The following is a 20459-nucleotide window of genomic DNA, read 5'->3' on the forward strand; positions in this document are numbered from 1 at the left end:
TATTAGAGTTTGTTTATTTGCCATTCAGAGGCTGAGCTACAACCTTCTATAGCCGAGGAGATATTTTTTAAATTTTGCTTGGGAAGTAATCTAATTCTGTCACTATCAATTGATTAAGCCATTCACTTTCTGTACAGTAGATGTTTAAACCAAGACAGCTTTCAGGGAAACACCTGTGCCTTCTCTGGTTGGGTTAAGCCACAGAAGAAGAGTAGTCAGCAGTTAAAGATGACATTTTTCTGGTAGGCCTACTCTGTCTGGGGTGCAAAGGTAGGCCTACTCTGTCTGGGGTGGAACGGTAGACCTACTCTGTCTGGGGTGGAACGGTAGGCCTACTCTGTCTGGGGTGGAACGGTAGGCCTACTCTGTCTGGGGTGGAACGGTAGGCCTACTCTGTCTGGGGTGGAACGGTAGGCCTACTCTGTCTGGGGTGGAAAGGTAGGCCTACTCTGTCTGGGGTGGAAAGGTAGGCCTACTCTGTCTGGGGTGGAAAGGTAGGCCTACTCTGTCTGGGGTGCAAAGGTAGGCCTAACTTTTGAAAGTACCATGCTCAGATTCCTAATGATGTCACAGATTTAATTATTTGCCAACTGGGGCCAGTTTCATTGCAAACACACACCGACTTGGCGTTGGAGAAATATGGTAAGATGAACACATTGGCCCATGTCTCGGTCCATTCTTAGCCTGTAATTTCAGTAATTTGTGTGGTATTAAAAAGGATTCTGCTAACATGTAAAATGACAGAATTGCATGGGATGTTAATGTGTTTTTTCCCCTATGACCTGCAAATACGATGATAGATTAATGCAGTGCTTTTACTATAAAGGAGATCTATCACTGCTCTTGCCCATGGTGGTCTGCGAACTCACGCCCGTGTGGCCAGCAGCCCTGTGCAAAATTCCTGCATTGTCATGTAATGTTTAAAGGATGAAAAAACAGTTTCTAAAACTGTACATACGCTGGTGTGTCCAAGAAGTGAGGGTAAACGGTAGAAATGTTTCCATTATTATTTTGGGTATAGGGGAGGGTCACTTATTTTAAGTGTTCAGGGAGAGTTTAGGTCAAATATATTTTTCTGAAAGGAGGGCCATCCATTTTCATTTCGGAGTGGTCTGATTTTCTCCATGTAACCCTTATGAATAAACGGTCACTCCCTTAGTCTTACATTTTGTTGACCGGTATAAGCTAGTTGTACAGTTGGGTAACAACACGGCAGTGAGTGTGCACAGTGTTCAGAGATTTGCTGCAGTTGTGTTTATTCGTTTCAATAAAGTGTTTGTTTTCCCTCTCCTCTCCAGGGGAAAGATGGATGGTATGATCAAGTGATGTGCTTGACAGAAATGTTTTTTTCTCATCTTAAGTGCATCAGTAAAATGGTCCGGCTGTTGCCAATAAATAGCTCATCCTTATTTCCATCCAAACCTTAATGATGATGAATTCACTTCCAAACTAACGGTTTTACCATTCCACCACGCAATAACAAGACACAATGTTACTGTAAACAAACACCTGCATTTATTTACATTAAAACTAAAGCAAAAATATTCCTATCACAAGTAGTAAATTGTTCAATAATGAAAATAAACAAACCAGTTTGAAAAGCTATGAATCATAGAATCATTTCAAACATTGTATATATTATGTGTGTAAAACCAAAAATGCATCAAGATGCAAACATACATTTTATTTAACAAATCACTACTCAGAAGCATTGACATCAAATGATCCTATGTTCCGTATTAATATTTGTATCTAATGCATAGAAAAACAGGAAATGGGAAAAGATATGCAGAGTTAAGCTCCCACTGAGAAGATATGCAAAATAGTCTGTCCCACACACTTTAAACATTTCCTTCCAATGCACATAAACAGACAGGAGCAATGGAGATTTGGACACATGAAAACACACTTGTGGACATAGAGATACATCATTTCCATATTTACGACTGAAAATGCATAAGGTTAAACTAAAAGATATTGTCAAGTAAGGCCAAATTCGTTCCATGAAATGCGAGCCTTTTGCATCCCTTTAATATTTTAAGTAGAAACTGTGCACCAATATTACATTTTTAAAAGACTTGTATTCATTTAAGTGCCCTTTAATATAGATCACATGGAGAATTCAATAAATCAGATTTTTATATGAAAAATGTGTTTATCATTTCGACATGTCCCTTAACCCTCTTAATCCCAACATTTCTCTGTGTTTACCATTGTGGTTAAGCCCTAGTTATTTTGTTGCTTTGACAAAAAGCCATTTCTGAAGAATATTATTTCTTTCATGTGATTAGTGATTTGTTTACATCTGTCCCTCATTTTAAAAGGAGACACCCAAATCTCTTTCAAAATAAAGAAAACACCAACATTGTGTCTTAATAGGGTGTTGGGCCACCACAAGCTGCCTGAAAAGCTCTTCTACGAGGGGCTGGAACTTCCTGTGGAGAAGCAACCCATGCTTTCAATAGACTACACACTTTGTATCACCCATTTACAAAGCGGTATCGATCGAGTCGCAACAAATTCAAATAGAATATTGCGGAAAAAGTTTGGAATGACAATTTCATGTGTACAACATCTAAAGACCTGTATCACTATACTGAGAGCTTTGATGTTTCGAAAAGGACATATTTTGGTGTTTTTGGAGCCTTTGTTTATGTGTTTTGTTGGCCCACATACTACACAATGAGGATGAGAGTGATTTGCTGTTTGGAGAAAGTTTCTCAAAAACATGTGAAATCACAAAAAGGTGTCTGGACCCGTCTAGCACACCATTTACAAAGAAAAATTGAGATTTGGTTGTAAAAAATAAAAATGGGTCTCCTTTATGGTCAACCCTGCTATGTGAACTGAACTCTCATTTTAATGTGGTAAAAATATTCATTTTTGTATATTTTCTTCTAAAAGAAACATTGAACATCTAATAGTAAAATCCTAGTGGAAAAGCAGGTGAGCTGGTTCTATTTCCAGCCATGTTCTGGTGTTTTGTGGTGGAAAGGTGAACAGGTTGAACATAACATGTCAACTCCGTTACCGTAAGGTAGACAGACTAGACATTTAACAATGATACTTTTTGTGAAGCTTACTTTCAATTGCGCCTCCCTGTTTCCCGTCTTGAGACAGGAAAACATGTTTATGAAGGCGCATGTGCTCTTTATGACAGAATTTTAAAATGAGGTGTTACACTACTCAAAAGGCACCCAATTAGTGGAACGACACATCTATATCCTACATAAGACAATTCATCCAGGGATTATATCAGACCTTCTGTTGCAAACATGCTCCCCCCCATGAGGGACAGGGGACTTATAGCACTATGACAATTTGCCTCATAAAACCCCTTTTTCCCCCTGATATCCAGTGCATGTATATCTTGATAGCTAAAGAAAGAGAACAAGATCCCTAGAAAGCCCCCGTCATAGCAGATAGTAAATGCAATCCCTTTGAAAACCAACAGAATGACAGGAAGAAACAAATGCATGGAGGAGCTTCAAACGAGCCAGACCAAAACCATTCCAGTATGAACTACTGTATGCAAATGTACCAGACCCAACGCATATGACATAAAGCCCTATCCCATCACAGCAGCTCTCTCCCATTCTCTAAGAACCATTACAACTCAAAACAGTATTGAAGCAAGTTAAATACTTGTCTTTCTTTCTTCTATACACTGATATTGGCTAAATATTCCTTGAAGCGCAAGAGCAGACAGTCCAAACACATGTCGAGGAGACAAGTGCATTTCTAGGTGGTAAGGAGGATATGCTGGAGTGTCAGGCATATGGACTTGCAGTGAGAAGTCAGGTTGTAGGGAGACAGCCTGATACAGTCATTTGAATAAATCACAAGCTCTCCAGCCCTCAAACAGAGATGACAACAGGAGCTTAAAGATGCACTCCGGGATCCAAATTCATAACACATTGCACAAATTGGATTCATAACATATGACATACTACCCAAAAAACAGGGAACACTTTCGGCTCGTGAGCACCACTTTCAAAACTATAAAAGTATGAGAAGGCATCTGCTTTTCATAGGCTATCTTAAATAAGCCAGTGGTGATAAACTCTATATCACTTCAAAGCTGTAGAGTTGAGGTGGAAAATATGTTGTGAGAGATGTTGTGAGAGATTGTTCTTTTCAAAGCTCTTAGTAGCAAGTGAAACTGGCTATAACAGGTTTTATTTCAATAGAAGCTGTATGTGCACTCTGACTTTCCCCTGCCCTTGCCTCCGGTGCTAGCTAGCATTGCTCACTGATGTTCATATGAGGATGGTATGGGGGAGGGGTATTATGAGCATATAAAGGATGGTACATCCGTCTCTGGTATGTACGTGTAGGTTGGTGGTTAAAGAGCGAGACGTAGCATTAGTCTCTGTTACGCTGTGGACTCTGCCAGCATTGCATCTTCGTCACTTTCCTTCCCGGAGTGTCTGCTGGAACCCCTCTCCTTCTCTACACTGAGGTGTCTCCGGTACAGAGGAGGGCTGTGGGAGGAGAGAGGAGAAAGAGAGGGCTTTATATAGGAGAAACACTGCTGAACTGAACCCTGGCTGAAAACTACGGGTGCTTGAGATCTGTAGAGGTCACATATCAAGCTTCCTCCAGAGGTCAAGGCCAGGGACAGCAGTATAAGCTGCTCCAATAGCAGCGCAGCACAATGACCCTTTCCACTGTGTCAATCAATAGTGCAGCAAAGATCATGCAGGGATGCCAAGGGCCAAACAAACCAAAACACTGGATTTCAAGGTCAGAACATATGCCTTTCTCTGGAAGCTTCGTAACAGCCATATGGTGAGGTGGAAGGATAGAGTGAAAACAGAAAAGGTTTAAGGTTAGCATGGTTAAAGATTAGTCTTCCATAACCCTGCTTCAGGGCTAAAGTAGAGCATCCATTTTTACTTTGAACAACATAATGAAATTAGAACAAAGCAGTGGCACAGTAAATATACTAAGCTGGGTAACATTACCTCTATAGTCAGTGACTCTGCCCAAATTTCTATTATTATTATTATTATCCTGCTGTTAAAGAAACTGACCTACTGTATGGTTAATCTAGCATATTAAATACATGGTGGCTATATGCAGTAATCAGTGTTCATGTTTATTTAGGTGTATAGTTATGTCTTGTTGAGGCCTGGAGGGAGGACATTTAAAGTGGTCGTGCTTGATGGATGGTTGTGTACCAGGGATTGTGCTGTACTGCAGTCATTAATCACATGGGCACCTAGCTGTCTACTAGTTTGTACATTCAAAACATCACTATGCACCACGTTCAGGGAGAAATCTCTATTTACATGCACAGACAATTATGTGTGCCATTTTATATGCTTAGAGATGGGGAACCTTATGCCAAAGTATGTTTCATCTAAGCAATTGTCATGAGTCATCATTACTCCTCAAAAAGAAATGCATTATTCTGTGGTATTTCATATCTACCTGGACCCACACCGAGTGGATAAACAGTTACATTTTAGCACACGCTCTTACCCATAGCGACTTACAGGAGCAATTAGGGTTAAGAGCTTTGCTCAAGAGCAGACATATTTTTTGCCTAGTCAGCTCGGAGACTCGAACCAGCGACCTTTCGTTTACTGGCCCAATGCTCTTAACATTCTGTTTATTCTTTTGTTTATCTGTCAGCCCCAGACACGAACTCAGGCTCTGTGTGTAGTTAACCACCCTCTCTGCCCATTCATCGCCATTTTACCTGCTGTTGTTTTAGCTGATTAGCTGTTGTCTCACGCGTTGTCTTAGCTAGCTCTACAAAGCAACACCTGTGATTACTTTATGCCTCGCTGTATGTCTCCGTCATATGTCAATATGCCTTGTATACTGTTGTTTAGGTTAGTTATCATTGTTTTAGTTTACAATGATAAATAAAGTCTTCGAAAGCCAAGTTAATGAACAGATCACTGACCATTTTGAATCCCACCGTACCTTCTCCGCTGTGCAATACCGCTTCCGAGCCGGTCATGTGTGCACATCAGCCACGCTCAAGGTACTAAACGATATCATAACCGCCATCAATAAAAGACAGTACTGTGCAGCAGTCTTCATCGACCTGGCCAAGGCTTTCGACTCTGTCAATCACCGTATTCTTATTGGCAGACTCAATAGCCTTGGTTTTTCTAATGACTGCCTCGCCTGGTTCACCAACTACTTTGCTACCTCATCCCAATACTGTTTTTATTTTATTTACTTTTCTGCTCTTTTGCACACCAGTATCTCTACTTGCACATCATCATCTGCTCATTTATCCCTCCAGTGTTAATCTGCTAAATTGTAATTATTCGCTCCTATGGCCTATTTATTGCCTACCTCCTCATGCCTTTGGCACACACTGTATATAGACTTTCTTTTTTCTACTGTGTCATTGACTTGTTTATTGTGTTATTGGCTTGTTTATTGTTTACTCCATGTGTAACTGTGTTATTGTCTGTGTCACACTGCTTTGCTTTATCTTGGCCAGGTCGCAGTTGCAAATGAGAACTTGTTCTCAACTAGCCTACCTGGTTAAATAAAGGCGAAATAAAAAATAAATAAATGAAACTGATAGGCAGTCATTGTAAAATAAGAATTTGTTCTTAACAGACTTGCCTGGTTAAATAAAACATTTAAACTGCTAGGCTACCTGCCGCTAGGCTACCTTCAAGTTCATACCTGGCATGAACTTCTACTTGTCAAATGAATAAATACGTAATCAAACAAGGTTAACATGTTAATAATGTTGCTATAAAGTCAGATTTGGTTAGAGTCACACTATGCTTTCACTCCATTCCCAGGCATAACCTACTGTAGGCCAGGGGCTTTAGCAACTATCAGACTTGTAGAAACACTGTGCTGTCCATCCTTTTCTTCTTCTTGGGGTCTCTGTTCAGCGCCCTCTTCCTCATCTGAGGCAGGGCGGGCTGGACCTCTCTTCACACTGTTGGCGCTGCGGTAGGAGTCAGTTGAGGCCGAGCTGGAGGAAGAGGACTCCTCCTTCCTGGAGTCTTTCCTGGACTTCTTGCCATTTGTCTTGGAGATCCTCCTGTTACGACAGTCGTCTTGAGTCTGAGGAGCTCTTCTTCTTGGCCTTGCCTCTGCTGGAGCTGCTGGAAGACCTGGTGTTTTAGTCCACCACCGAGCCAGACACTGAGCGACGCACACTGGAAAATACCGCCCAGACCCTCATCCTTCTTCACGGCTCACACTGGTGATGCTGCTGGTCATAATATCATCATCCATGTTCGGCATGCTAGGGGCCAGGAAGGACACCTTGGAGTCCTTGTCAAAGTCATGGCTGTGTGTGGGGCCCAGCAGCACTCCAGACCCTTCCTGGTCCTGCTGGTGGCCTCAGAGTAGGCCTGGGAGATGACCGAGCAATGGTCATCATTTTGGGACTTATTTTATTTTAAGAGCGTTAGAGTTGACTTAAACTTGGCCTTGCGTAGGAAGGTGCGGTCCAGGGTATACTGAAGAGGGAGCTCTCACCCCCTTGGCATCCGATGAAGTCTTTCAGGTTGGAGCACTTCCTGTAGCTAGGGGAAACTCACAGACACCGACCTGCTGTCTACTTCCTTGCGCCCTCCTTTTATCTCCTTTACCGTCTTTCCCTTCCTTTGCATCTACATCCACTGCATTTCTGAGAGGCCATGAGGAGGGTGTAGGAAACATGGACACCATGGAAACAATCAACAGAGATACATGAAAGAAACAGATAGAGAACAGATGGGAATTTAGAGACTTGAGATAGAAATGATGAAATTGAAGCGAGTCTAATAAGGAAAGTTAGGTTGTGAGTCGATCTGCTAAAGCTCATCAAAGCAGGTATATATGGGGCTAACCTGTTCTGTCTGCCAGGGGGGAGGAGATGTATTCATCTCAGGCAGAGCAGAGAGGGGCCATTTAGCAGACATGCCAGCTGGCCATGGGCCACTTCAATAAATCTGACAGGCAGCACAGTGCCTGCTTCCCTCTGCCTGCTGTCATTAGAGGGATGATAGGGAGGCAGAGAGAGATGACACCTAATCTCATGAAATACTTACCCTTCCATTCCACCCTGCCTCAGGTAATCCTGGGCTCTTTAGCTCTCAGCAGGGTAAAGGCATATAGGATGGGAATGAGGAAGCCTGCACTGCTCTATCAGGGACCAGCCAGAAAGAAGGGGGGTGATATCATAATGAAGTGCCTGAGGACTGAGGAGGCTAATAAACAGACCAACACTGACCTGGAGGTCTTCAGACTGCCCTCAGCTGACAGGGTCTTGGTGGATCCCTTATTCTTGGACAGCCAGGACTTAACATCGTCCACCTCTGAGTCTGTGTCCAAGTCGTCACCACTGTGGGAAAGAGACCGAAGGAAAGCGAACAGTGTTGTTATGTTGCTGTTTGCAGGAAGCAGAGAAGTTTAAACCCAGGGAGGGCTATTACAGATCCGCCACAGAGGACAACTGTTGGTTTGGACAGGAAGTACAACACAGAGATGACCCACACACACACAGACCAATCAAAAGTCATGAATGTCATAACATAACCACTTTCTGATGCAGTTAGTCAAACAGCAGCTGTGTTCCAGTCATGGTGGCAATAAACTGTGGTTAGTGCTATGTAAAGGCAGGCAAGCTTTAGGGAGACCACAACAGCCTATTGACTTCGAGCAATGAAAGACCCATATGCACCCATTCGCAAACTAGTTTACTAGTCAAGTGTTGTACTCCTACTTTCTGAATATTAATCAAATTATCTGTCACAAAGCTAAAGTTATGCCAAAGTAACTAAGTTCGGTGAAAAAACTAAAGCAAAGCTAATTTGAAAGCAAGAATAAACAGCTATTAGACAATTGGTGCATCCATAAATATGGTTACAGTACCTGAGTGCTTTCACTTCCCGTGTTAAGTGTATAATCGCTTACGACGGGGGCGGTCGAGCGAAACGACTCGTGGTGCCTCCGAGCAGAGCAGAATGCAAATGAATGGAGCTCATGAAGGCGTAATTAACTTGGTTGCCATAGTCCGGCTGTTAAGGCCTCTGTGGTGTGTGGCTGAGCGTGGCCTGTTGATGTAGATTGTTATTGGGGCTGAGCCGATGACAGCCCTCTAGCCCTGGCCTTGACAATAACAAGCAGTAAACAGAGACTGGAAGGAACCCAAGGAGAAAGTATATTAGATCCTGCCTCTGAAAGGTCGGCAGGCACATTTCAATCCGGATTCATCTGTTCCTCACTCCCAGAGGTGAAGCATCTCTGCCTCTGCATTATGCATCTGTTTGTCTCCGGGAGAGGAAGGGAGAGGGGAGGAGGGAAGAGGGAGGGCACCCACAGGGTCTAAAGACTTAGATTATGAACAAATATGTCTGGGAACCATTAAGCCTAGCAGTGTTCTTTAGTTTATAGTAACAGAATGAGCTATAAAAGGAACATCCTCAAAGAACACACACTGCAATCAAGGAGGAGTAATCATTTGGTTCATAACCAAAAAATGTTCAGCGTCTGACGTCAATCCAATCAACAATGTTCAGCGTCTGATGTGGCATGACAGCAATACAAATACCAAAGCAAGGCACAGATCTCCCAAGTCCCAGCTTATCTGGTGAGGCTGGGACAGAATGCAAAGTGCTTATCACGAGCCAACATAGTGCATCATATTCAAAGAGGTCTCTGATGATGGCCTTCTTAAATGGTAATAGTTAAATGGTATAGACCGCTGGGTAGCATCCCCCTGCTCACATATCCATTAGCAATATGTTGCTCAGGACAACACAATAAACCACACGTTCAACCAAGTCTCCATGGAGAACAAAATATTTGAGTTCCCTCCTCTCTACCTGCATGGAGGCACACACACAAACTGGATGGAGAGACCACTTTGGGGGAGAGAAAGAGAAACAATTCTGGCCATTGCGGCAGTCTATGGACATCAACATTAGCTACATTAGATTCAGTCACTCAGGGTCTCTCCTTTTCCATGTATCAAACAAAGCTTGATGGGAAAGGAATGACTCCCACAAAGTCTACAAGGCAAAACTACGCACATCTTTCCCACATACACACCAACACCTGCACTGGAGCAGCTTTGGCACACAGAGGCGGCTTGTAATCCAGGGCTTTGCAAATGGTGTCACACAATTTATGTCCTTGGCCTCACACCACTGGCGAAACAGCGCTGAGGCTCCAGGGAGCACCGGATTTAGAGCTCGACATTAATTGCTTCTGACAATCGGCCTCCACTGGTTGTATATCTCAGTTACATATTTTACCTTTTTATTACATATACAGTACCAGTCAAAAGTTTGGACAGACCTACTCATTGAAGAGTTCTTTATTTTTACTATTTTCTACATTGTAAAATAATAGTGAAGACATCAAAACTATGAAATGACACATATGGAATCATGTAGTAACCAAAAAAAGTGTTAAACAAATCAAGATATATTTCAGATTCTTCAAAGTAGCCACCCTTTGCCTTGACAGCTCTGCACACTCTTGGCATTCTCTCAACCTTCAAGCTTCATGAGGTAGTCTCCTGGAATGCATTTCAATTAACAGGTGTGCCTTGTTAAAAGTTAATTTGCGGAATTTCTTTCCTTCTTAATGCGTTTGAGACAATTAGCTTTATCTTGGCAAGGTAGGGGTGGTATACAAAAGACAGCCCTATTTAGTCCATATTATTGCAAGAACAGCTCAAATGTGCAAAAAGAAACACTCCATTACTTTAAGACAAAGGTCAGTCAATCTGGAAAATGTCAAGAACTTTGAAAGTTTCTTCAAGTGAAATCGCAAAAACTACCAAGCACTATGATGAAACTGGCGATCATGAGGACCGCCACAGGAAAGGAAGACCCAGAGTTACCTCTGCTGCAGAGGATAAGTTCATTAGATTTAACACCACTTCAGATTGCCTCAGAATTCAAGAAACAGACATCTCAACATCAACTGTTCAGAGGAGACTGCGTGAATCAGGCCTTCATTGTCAAAATGCTGCAAAGAAAACACTACTAAAGGACACCAATAATAAGAAGAAACTTGTTTGGGCCATGAAACACAAGCAATGGACATTAGACCGGTGGAAATCTATCCTTTGGTTTGATGAGTCCAAATTTTAGATTTTGGTTCTAACCGCTGTGTCTTTGTGAGACGCAGAGCAGGTGAACGGATGATCTCAGCATGTGTGGTTCCCACCGTGAAGCATGGAGGAGGAGGTGTGATGGTGCTTTGCTGGTGACACTGTTGGTGATTAATTTAGAATTCAAGGCACACTTAACCAGCATGGCTACCACAGTATTCTGTAGCGATACACCATCCCATCTGGTTTGCGCTTACTGGGACTATCACTTGTTTTTCAACAGGACAATGATCCAAAACACACCTCCAGGCTGTGTAAGGGCTATTTGACCAAGAAGGAGAGTGACGGAGTGCTGCATCAGATGACCTGACCTCCACAATCACCCGACCTCAACCCAATTGAGGTGGTTTGGGATGAGTTGGACTGCAGAGTGATGGAAAAGCAGCCAACAAGTGCACAGCATATGGGGGAAATCCTTCAAGACTGTTGGAAAAGCATTCCTCATGAAGCTAGTTGAGAGAGTGCAAAGCTGTCATCAAGGCAAAGGGTGGCTACTTTAAAGAATCTCAAATATATAAAAACACACTTTTTTTGGTTACTACATGATTCCAAATGTGTCATTTCATAATATTGATGTCTTCACTATTATTCTACAATGTATAAATAGTAAAAATAAAGAAAAACCCTTGATCGAGTCCAAACTTTTGACTGGTACTGTACTTATATACCATCATACAGCTCCTATGGATTATTCCTGTCTACAGTATTCTGCACATAGATCGTATTGGTCCCAGCATCTCATATCAAATCAAATGTTATTGGTCACATACACCTGCTAAATATGTGTAGCAAAATGCTTGTGTTCCTAGCTCCAACAGTGCAGTAGTATCTAACAGTGCAGTAGTATCTAAAAACGATTCACACAAATCTAAAAGTAAAAGAAAGGAAATAAGAAATATCTAAATATTAGATTGCGCAATGTCAGAGTGGCATTGACTAAAATACAGTAGAATAGAATACAGTATATACATATGAGATGAGTAAAGCAGTACATAAAACATTATTTAAACATTATTAAAGTAACTAGTGTTCCATTATTAAAGTGGCCAGTGATTCCAAGTCTATGTATACAGGGCAGCAGCCTCTAAGGTGCAGGGTTGCGTAACCGGGTGGTAGCCGGCTAGTGATGGCTGTTTAACAGTCTGATGGCCTTAAGATAAAAGCTGTTTTCCAGTCTCTCGGTCCCAGATTTGATGCACCTGTACTGACCTCGACTTGAGTTTATTTTTATTTTTACAGGGACAGTGCACATTAATCAACGTTTCAGTAAAAGTGCCGGTTTTAGCCAGCCGGCTAATTTTCAACCGCAGTCCCTGGGCAAGTTATTAAAAACAATTACAATATAGACAATAGCAACATAGAACAAGCAAGACATAGCAACATAGGACAAGCAAGACGTAGCATACAGACAGAGCAACATAGAACAAAAAGCAGTAAGACAAAATTCATAAAAGCAACAAAGTGTTTCCACACCTCACAAGCTACAGACAACAGACAACATGGAGAGCGGCAACACACAGCTAGGGACCATGTTCACAAATCTTATTGACCTTTAGCCATGTCTTCAAGCATTTTGTGAAAGTGTGATGTGGTGCAGTTGTGTGTGTCTGATGGCAGTGTATTCCAGACATGGGAAGCTCTCACAGAGAATGCAGATTTACTAAAGGTGCTTTTCCTTAGGGGAACTATACAGTCACCTCTCATGGCAGACCTTGTGGATCTGCTGCCATATGTCTGGGTTTTCTGTTTAACAAAAATATTGAGTGGAGGGGGAGCCAGGCCATTAAGGATCTTGAATACAAGACATGCGTCGGTGTATTGCACAAGATTTTCCCAACTCAAGAGCTCATGCTTTCTAAGGATGTGACAATGATGATGGCTATTGGGCTTCCTATCAAGCACTTTGAGAGCCTGTTTGTAGACAGACTGAATAGGTTTTAATGTTGTACAGCAAGCTTGGGCCCAACTAGTCAAGCAGTATGTTAAGTGGGGAGTATCATAGATTTGAAGTACAGTTTTGCTACCTCTGTAGTCAAACAATTTCGTATAAATCGGAAATTAGCTAGGTTGAATTTGGTTATTTGAATTACCTTTTTCACATGCTTTTTAAAAGAGAGGTTGGAATCAAGTATGATGCCAAGGTACTTAAAATCGGATACCACCTGGAGCTTCTCCCCTGACACATAGGCATCTGTTGCCCTCTTTGTGAAGAACATGCAAACAGTTTTTTTCACATTGAGATGCAGACACGAGTCACTGAGCCACTTTGTAACCTGGACCATTACAGTAGTGAGTTCTTGTGCAGCTTGTGGTTTGCTCTTTGCATGCACATATATCACTGTATCATCTGCATACATTTGAACTTCAGACCCAGTACAGACAGAAGGCAGCTGCATTAATGTACAGGCTGAACAGGAGGGGCCCCAGTATTGACCCTTGGGGCACGCCCACATCATAGCTACGAGTGGGCGACAGCTCATTGCTCACTCTGACACACTGAGTTCTGCCTTCAAGGTATGATTTCATCCATCTCAAGGCATCAGGGGAAAAGTTGAACTTGGACAGTGTAATGTGAAGGGGCTGTTGTTGAGGTGGGCAATCAGTTCTTCTGCTACACACTTTTCAACAACCTTTGACACCACAGGTAGTATACTAATGGGCCTGTAGTTACTCACGTTAGCAGGGTCGCCTGATTTAAAGATGGCCGTTATTATGGCCAACTTCCATACCCTTGGAAACACACTGAGACCAATAGATGTGTTGGTGACCTTAGTAATGGGGCCAATGAGTGACTCTTTGTAGTTTTTAAGAAAGGTAGAGTGCATCCCAAACACATCTTTGGCTTTAGAGTTCTTTAGTGAGCTAATCACCTTGTTCACCTTTGACTCAGAAACCTCCCTTATGATGAAGACAGGTTGAGTGTCATTCACTAGCACTGAGCCCAAGAAACCAGTGGAGGGGTTCTGTGTCAGTACACTGACAGAGTCAATGAAGTAGGAATTGAAGGCTATTGCTATTTCGACTGCATCCTGTGTTAGATTGTTATTCACCATGATTTCTAGTCTTTTTGCAGTGTTACTACGGTCTTTCCCTGTTAACTTTTTTAGATTCTCCCATATCAATTTAGAATTTCCCTTCGCTTCACCAATTTTGTTAATAAAAAAGTTCTGGACTTCTGGATGATAGCGGGGTGAACAGGCCTTGGCTCGGGTGGTTGATGTCCTTGATTATCTTATTGGCCATCCTGTGACATTGGGTTGTGTAGGTGTCCTGGGGGGCAGGTAGTTTGCCCCCGGTGATGCGTTGGGCAGACCGCACCACCCTCTGGAGAGCCCTGCGGTTGCGGGTGGTGCAGTGGCCATACCAGGCAGTGATACAGCCCGACAGGATGCTCTCAATTGTGCATCTGTAGAAGTTTGTGAGGGTTTTAGGGGCCAAGACAAATTTCTTCAGCCTGCTAAGGTTGAAGAGGAGCTGTTGCGCCTTCTTCGCCACACTGTCTGTGTGGGTGGACCATTTCAGATCGTCAGTGATGAGTACGCCGAGGAACTTGAAACTTTACACCTTCTCCACTGCGGTCCAGTCGATGTGGATAGGGGCGTGCTCCCTCCGCTGTTCCCTGAAGTCCACGACATCATGGTCACACACTGTGTTTACTGCTCATAGCAGAGACAGATCCGCTACATCCGTGTCATTTGAGTACTGTGCACATTCAGACTCACATACGGTACGGTACACTCTTCAAGGATTGGTTTTGTGTGATCTTCCGATGACCATGATGCAATCCATTTGACAAAAAACTGCCTGAAATAGAATAGTGCACTGGAAAGATGACATCCTTTCCTCTTAATTTTTACAGTGCTTGTCAGAAAATATAAAATGGGAGCACTAATCTGTCTGAACATTCCCTTCACAATTCACTGACAAATCAATTCTTCCATTATTGTTTATCACACTGCTTTTTACATACAGATCAAATGTGGGGACAATTTTGCTGAGTAACCATGGGGATTCACTTTCTTTTCTCAAAAGCATCTAAGTGAGGAACCCCATAGTCTTGATGCTAACATACAAAGACAGTGCACTGTGCTGATTCACATGAGCTGCCGGTCTGTCTGCTGGCAAATTAATGAATAACAATAAGAGGAAATGAATGACAGGGAAGTGTTCTCTATTGGAACAAGCAATTAGAGGTTAATACTAATACAAATAATGCATGCTGAGAAAATTAACTGGTGACACCAACTACAAATCACACACACTTTCATTCAAAATTGTGACGCACATTTGCATTTTTTCATCAAAATATGACGAGCTACAACTGGAATCGGAATGTTAACTCAAATTATGGGTCTTTAGAATGAATACTTAACCAGAAAGTCTTATGTCCACATCTAAAGTGAGTAAGCTAGAACATATTAAACAAGCAGCTCAACCAGATTCTACAGAGAGCGAACCTACAAAGACTATAGGGCGATTCCACGCCAGCTGACAATATTTTTGGTAACTCAGATTGTGAGAATTGCCCGAACAAAGAAACTTAATTTGGAGGAAGGATGTTTGAAAAGATTTACCACAAACCATTGGAGAAAATCATGATGAAAGTGTCCATTTTAAGCCCTTTTTAGACCTTTACATGCCTCCCATAAGACTATGATCTATGAACATGATCCAGACATCTTGATGTCATTATGCTCCATAGTGTGTTCTAGCATTCAGTTCATTACGCTGAGCTTTTAACACAATGCACATTTGTGACAGCTTCTGGTCATCAATAAAAGCAGTGTTTGATGGTCAGATGTTTTCGCCTTGGTTCAGCAGTTACATGCCGACTCTAGCGGGCACGTGCTTTTTTCTGGATCTTTTTAGAATTTAACTAATTTTGAGTCACAATTGTGTGTTATCTACTCTGACAATTAATACACAGATTAAAAGGGGAAACCCAGTTAGATCTAGTTCTCTCTCCTCATCTGAGGACTTTATATGGAGGTTGGCAACCAACTTTAAGGTGCATTACCACCACCAACTGGACTGGAGTGTGGACCTCAGTTCAGTAGCAACAGCAAGCTAGCTAGATGTCCATGAGTGTTCGTGTTGTTTCGACATGGCCCCAAATTAATATAGTTGGTTCAGAGTTAGTTTTGATATTTCAACCTGTCCAGATTGCGTCTGGTATGGATGTACAAAATCAACATGCACGCGATGTTGAATGCACAAGCGTGCCTGATCTAGTCAGCATGTTAGTCATGAGTCTTAGTAGCCCACAATTAGTTACCAGTGTAAGTTCACAGCTTCCATCACGCTTCCCTTTGTTGTTGCTGTGAATCCATTTCATTTACTGTCAAAAACTGTGAATTATGGTATTATTTAGGATGCTTAAGACAAAAGATTATACTTTACTAAATACAACTAATTGTTTGAACAATGTGCAGAAAGTGTGACGTCAAATAAAAGATTTTCTAAATAATTTGCCTTCGCAGGGATTCGACCCCATTCCCTGTAGTCTGTGAAAGGTTCTGCTCCCTGGGACCCCGACCCATTCCCTGTTGTCTGTGAATGGTTCTGGTCCCCGGGAACCCGACCTGTTAGGGCTACTGTTCAAGTGATGCTACATTTACAAATCCTTACTACATTGGAAGTACAGTGTCCAGTAGAAGTCAGTGTTTGAAAGAAACTTGGAATCAAAGACACTGGAACCGCAGCGAAATAAGTGGGATTTTGCATTTTTCAATACACGGTTTGAAAAACCACACAATCAAACTAAGCTTCAAGACGTCATTGACCACGTGATAATGTTTATTTGAAAAGAGCATTGGAGCTCCATTGTCAATCTTCCCATCAGTATCAATTTATATGTAATTTTTTTAATCATTAAACGTACCAGAGAGCCGACTCTGGAAATTTGACACATACTCCTTAGTGTTTACTCAAATACAGAGTATGACACCATTAGGAGGCATATATAGGTGTAAAAAGGGCCCGAAATGACCAATATCATCATGATTTTCTAAAAATGTAAAAAGCATGTTTAACAAACTTTTTCTCAATGAAGTTCCGATCTGAGAATTGCCAGAACAATCTGGCAGTAGTGGAAAAGGTACCCAATTGTCATACTTGAGTAAAAGCAAAGATACCTTAATAGAAAATGTCACCCAGTAGAATAGTACTTGAGTAAAGTACTGATTTTAAAAAAGTATTTGATTTTAAACATACTTTAGTATCAAAAGTAAATGTAATCCCTAAAATGTACTTCAGTATCAAAAGTAAAAGTATAAATCATTTCAAATTCCTTCTATTAAGCAAACCAGACAGCACCATTTTTGTGTTTTTTACATTTACAAATAGCCAGGGGCATACTCCAACATTTAGACATAATTTACAAACAAAGCATGTGTGGTTAATGAGTCCGCCAGATCAGAGGCAGTAGGGATGACCAGGGATGTTGTCTTGATAAGTGCGAATTGGACCATTTTCCTGTTCAGCTAAGCATTCAAAATGTACTTTTGGGCGTCAGGGAAGATGTATGGAGTAAAAAGTACAATATTTTCTTTAGGAATGTAGTTAAGTAAAAGTTGTACTAAATATAAATAGTAAAGTACAGATACCCCAAAAAACTACTTAAGTAGTACTTTAAAGTATTTTTTACTTCAGTACTTTACAACACTGCTATCTGAGATAGCAGAAATATTTTCCGCTCCCGACTGGTGTGGAATTGCCCTTGTGTTACCAATAGGTTGTACTGTAGAGAAAAGTAAAAACCCTCTTAAACACAATGCAATGAGTTGATAGGTTGGTTATCGAAAGCATGCATGTAGAACGGCATGTCACATAACACAGGATGCAGGGCAAAGGTCATGGTTGTTGTGTCAACAGGACAATGGTTCATTCTATTTGTTTTTCATTTCCCACAGCAGTGAGTATCCCTCAAACGTTAAGTTAGAGATGTTAACCTTAGTCATTTTAACTAAGTTCCTTCTGCTCAAAATGTCTCCATAGTACAGCAGGAGTGAAATGTCTCCATAGTACAGCAGGAGTGAAATGTCTCCATAGTACAGCAGGAGTGAAATGTCTCCATAGTACAGCACGAGTGAAATGTCTCCATAGTACAGCACGAGTGAAATGTCTCCATAGTACAGCAGGAGTGAAATGTCTCCATAGTACAGCACGAGTGAAATGTCTCCATAGTACAGCACGAGTGAAATGTCTCCATAGTACAGCACGAGTGAAATGTCTCCATAGTACAGCACGAGTGAAATGTCTCCATAGTACAGCACGAGTGAAATGTCTCCATAGTACAGCACGAGTGAAATGTCTCCATAGTACAGCACGAGTGAAATGTCTCCATAGTACAGCACGAGTGAAATGTCTCCATAGTACAGCACGAGTGAAATGTCTCCATAGTACAGCACGAGTGAAATGTCTCCATAGTACAGCACGAGTGAAATGTCTCCATAGTACAGCACGAGTGAAATGTCTCCATAGTACAGCACGAGTGAAATGTCTCCATAGTACAGCACGAGTGAAATGTCTCCATAGTACAGCACGAGTGAAATGTCTCCATAGTACAGCACGAGTGAAATGTCTCCATAGTACAGCACGAGTGAAATGTCTCCATAGTACAGCACGAGTGAAATGTCTCCATAGTACAGCAGGAGTGAAATGTCTCCATAGTACAGCAGGAGTGAAATGTCTCCATAGTACAGCAGGAGTGAAATGTCTCCATAGTACAGCAGGAGTGAAATGTCTCCATAGTACAGCAGGAGTGAAATGTCTCCATAGTACAGCAGGAGTGAAATGTCTCCATAGTACAGCAGGAGTGAAATGTCTCCATAGTACAGCAGGAGTGAAATGTCTCCATAGTACAGCAGGAGTGAAATGTCTCCATAGTACAGCAGGAGTGAAATGTCTCCATAGTACAGCAGGAGTGAAATGTCTCCATAGTACAGCAGGAGTGAAATGTCTCCATAGTACAGCAGGAGTGAAATGTCTCCATAGTACAGCAGGAGTGAAATGTCTCCATAGTACAGCAGGAGTGAAATGTCTCCATAGTACAGCAGGAGTGAAATGTCTCCATAGTACAGCAGGAGTGAAATGTCTCCATAGTACAGCAGGAGTGAAATGTCTCCATAGTACAGCAGGAGTGAAATGTCTCCATAGTACAGCAGGAGTGAAATGTCTCCATAGTACAGCAGGAGTGAAATGTCTCCATAGTACAGCAGGAGTGAAATGTCTCCATAGTACAGCAGGAGTGAAATGTCTCCATAGTACAGCAGGAGTGAAATGTCTCCATAGTACAGCAGGAGTGAAATGTCTCCATAGTACAGCACGAGTGAAATGTCTCCATAGTACAGCACGAGTGAAATGTCTCCATAGTACAGCACGAGTGAAATGTCTCCATAGTACAGCAGGAGTGAAATGTCTCCATAGTACAGCAGGAGTGAAATGTCTCCATAGTACAGCAGGAGTGAAATGTCTCCATAGTACAGCACCATTCTCTTATCTGTGACAGAAAAACCTGGAAATCAAACAATACTGAGAAAAAGAAAGGATGCCTTGTCCATTCTCATATTTTGTTCTTTCATTTCTGATACTTTGACACCATGCCTTCTAAACTGGGCAATGACTGGGAGAGACAGAAACAGAAAATGAGAAACACAGCCAACAGATTGTGAAAAAGAACCACCCGGGGATGTAGTGTGCCTCAGGGTAGATAGAGCTACATTGTGTGCTAAAGAATGACAATAAGCCTCAAAACAACTGCTGCAAAACAACGTGATGAACCTCATCCATACTGCACGGTTTTGGGCAGTGGTTCAGAATACCAACTCACTCATTCTCGCTCTGACCCCATTGTTTGAAAAGGGAAGAAGGAGTCTAAACTCCCACTCAGAGGCCATGTATCACTGTCATGTTTACTTCAGTGGGGCTCAGAGGTAGTGTAACCCTGAATCTGCCTGTAAAGAGAGCTAAACAAGAGGAAAAAAATTAGCACAGGGGAGCAGATTAGAGGAGAAAGAGAGGGAAGAGGGGAAAGAGAGAAAAGAAAAAGGAGAAGAATGTGGGGTAAAGAGAAACTACAAAATCTGGTCAAAATAATGAACAGGTGTTTCTGACAATTTTATGACAAAGAGAAACTGTACTTCCGGAAGAGGGAGGGACCTACTTGTTTATGAGGTCATCTTCTCCGTCACTGTCGACCATCTCGTCTTCAATAGCGGCCTGCAGGTCTCCGATCCTCTTGAATGCCAGCTTGAGGTCCAACTGCAGGCTCTGATTGGCTGCCTCCAGACTCTCTATGTCCATGTCCTATTGGGTCAGGATGACACTAGTGAGTCACCCCAAAACGCTTGCTCCACCC

General features: G+C 42.0%; 1 protein-coding gene across 2 annotated transcripts in view; it reads right to left on the reverse strand.

The window, feature by feature from the left end:
- Positions 1-3648: 3648 nt before the first annotated feature.
- Positions 3649-20459, reverse strand: part of LOC112257626 (unconventional myosin-XVIIIa) — a 102908-nt gene continuing 86097 nt past the window's right edge. For both annotated transcript variants that reach the window (XM_024431341.2, XM_024431340.2), the window contains 3 exons: positions 20265-20407; positions 8210-8320; positions 3649-4484 (listed from right to left, as the gene is read on the reverse strand). In XM_024431341.2, the coding sequence (XP_024287109.1) occupies positions 4376-4484; positions 8210-8320; positions 20265-20407 (363 nt within the window). In that variant the 3' untranslated portion in view covers positions 3649-4375. The remainder of the gene's footprint in view (positions 4485-8209; positions 8321-20264; positions 20408-20459) is intronic.

This window comes from Oncorhynchus tshawytscha, linkage group LG09, assembly GCF_018296145.1.
Source record: "Oncorhynchus tshawytscha isolate Ot180627B linkage group LG09, Otsh_v2.0, whole genome shotgun sequence".
NCBI lineage: Eukaryota > Metazoa > Chordata > Actinopteri > Salmoniformes > Salmonidae > Oncorhynchus > Oncorhynchus tshawytscha.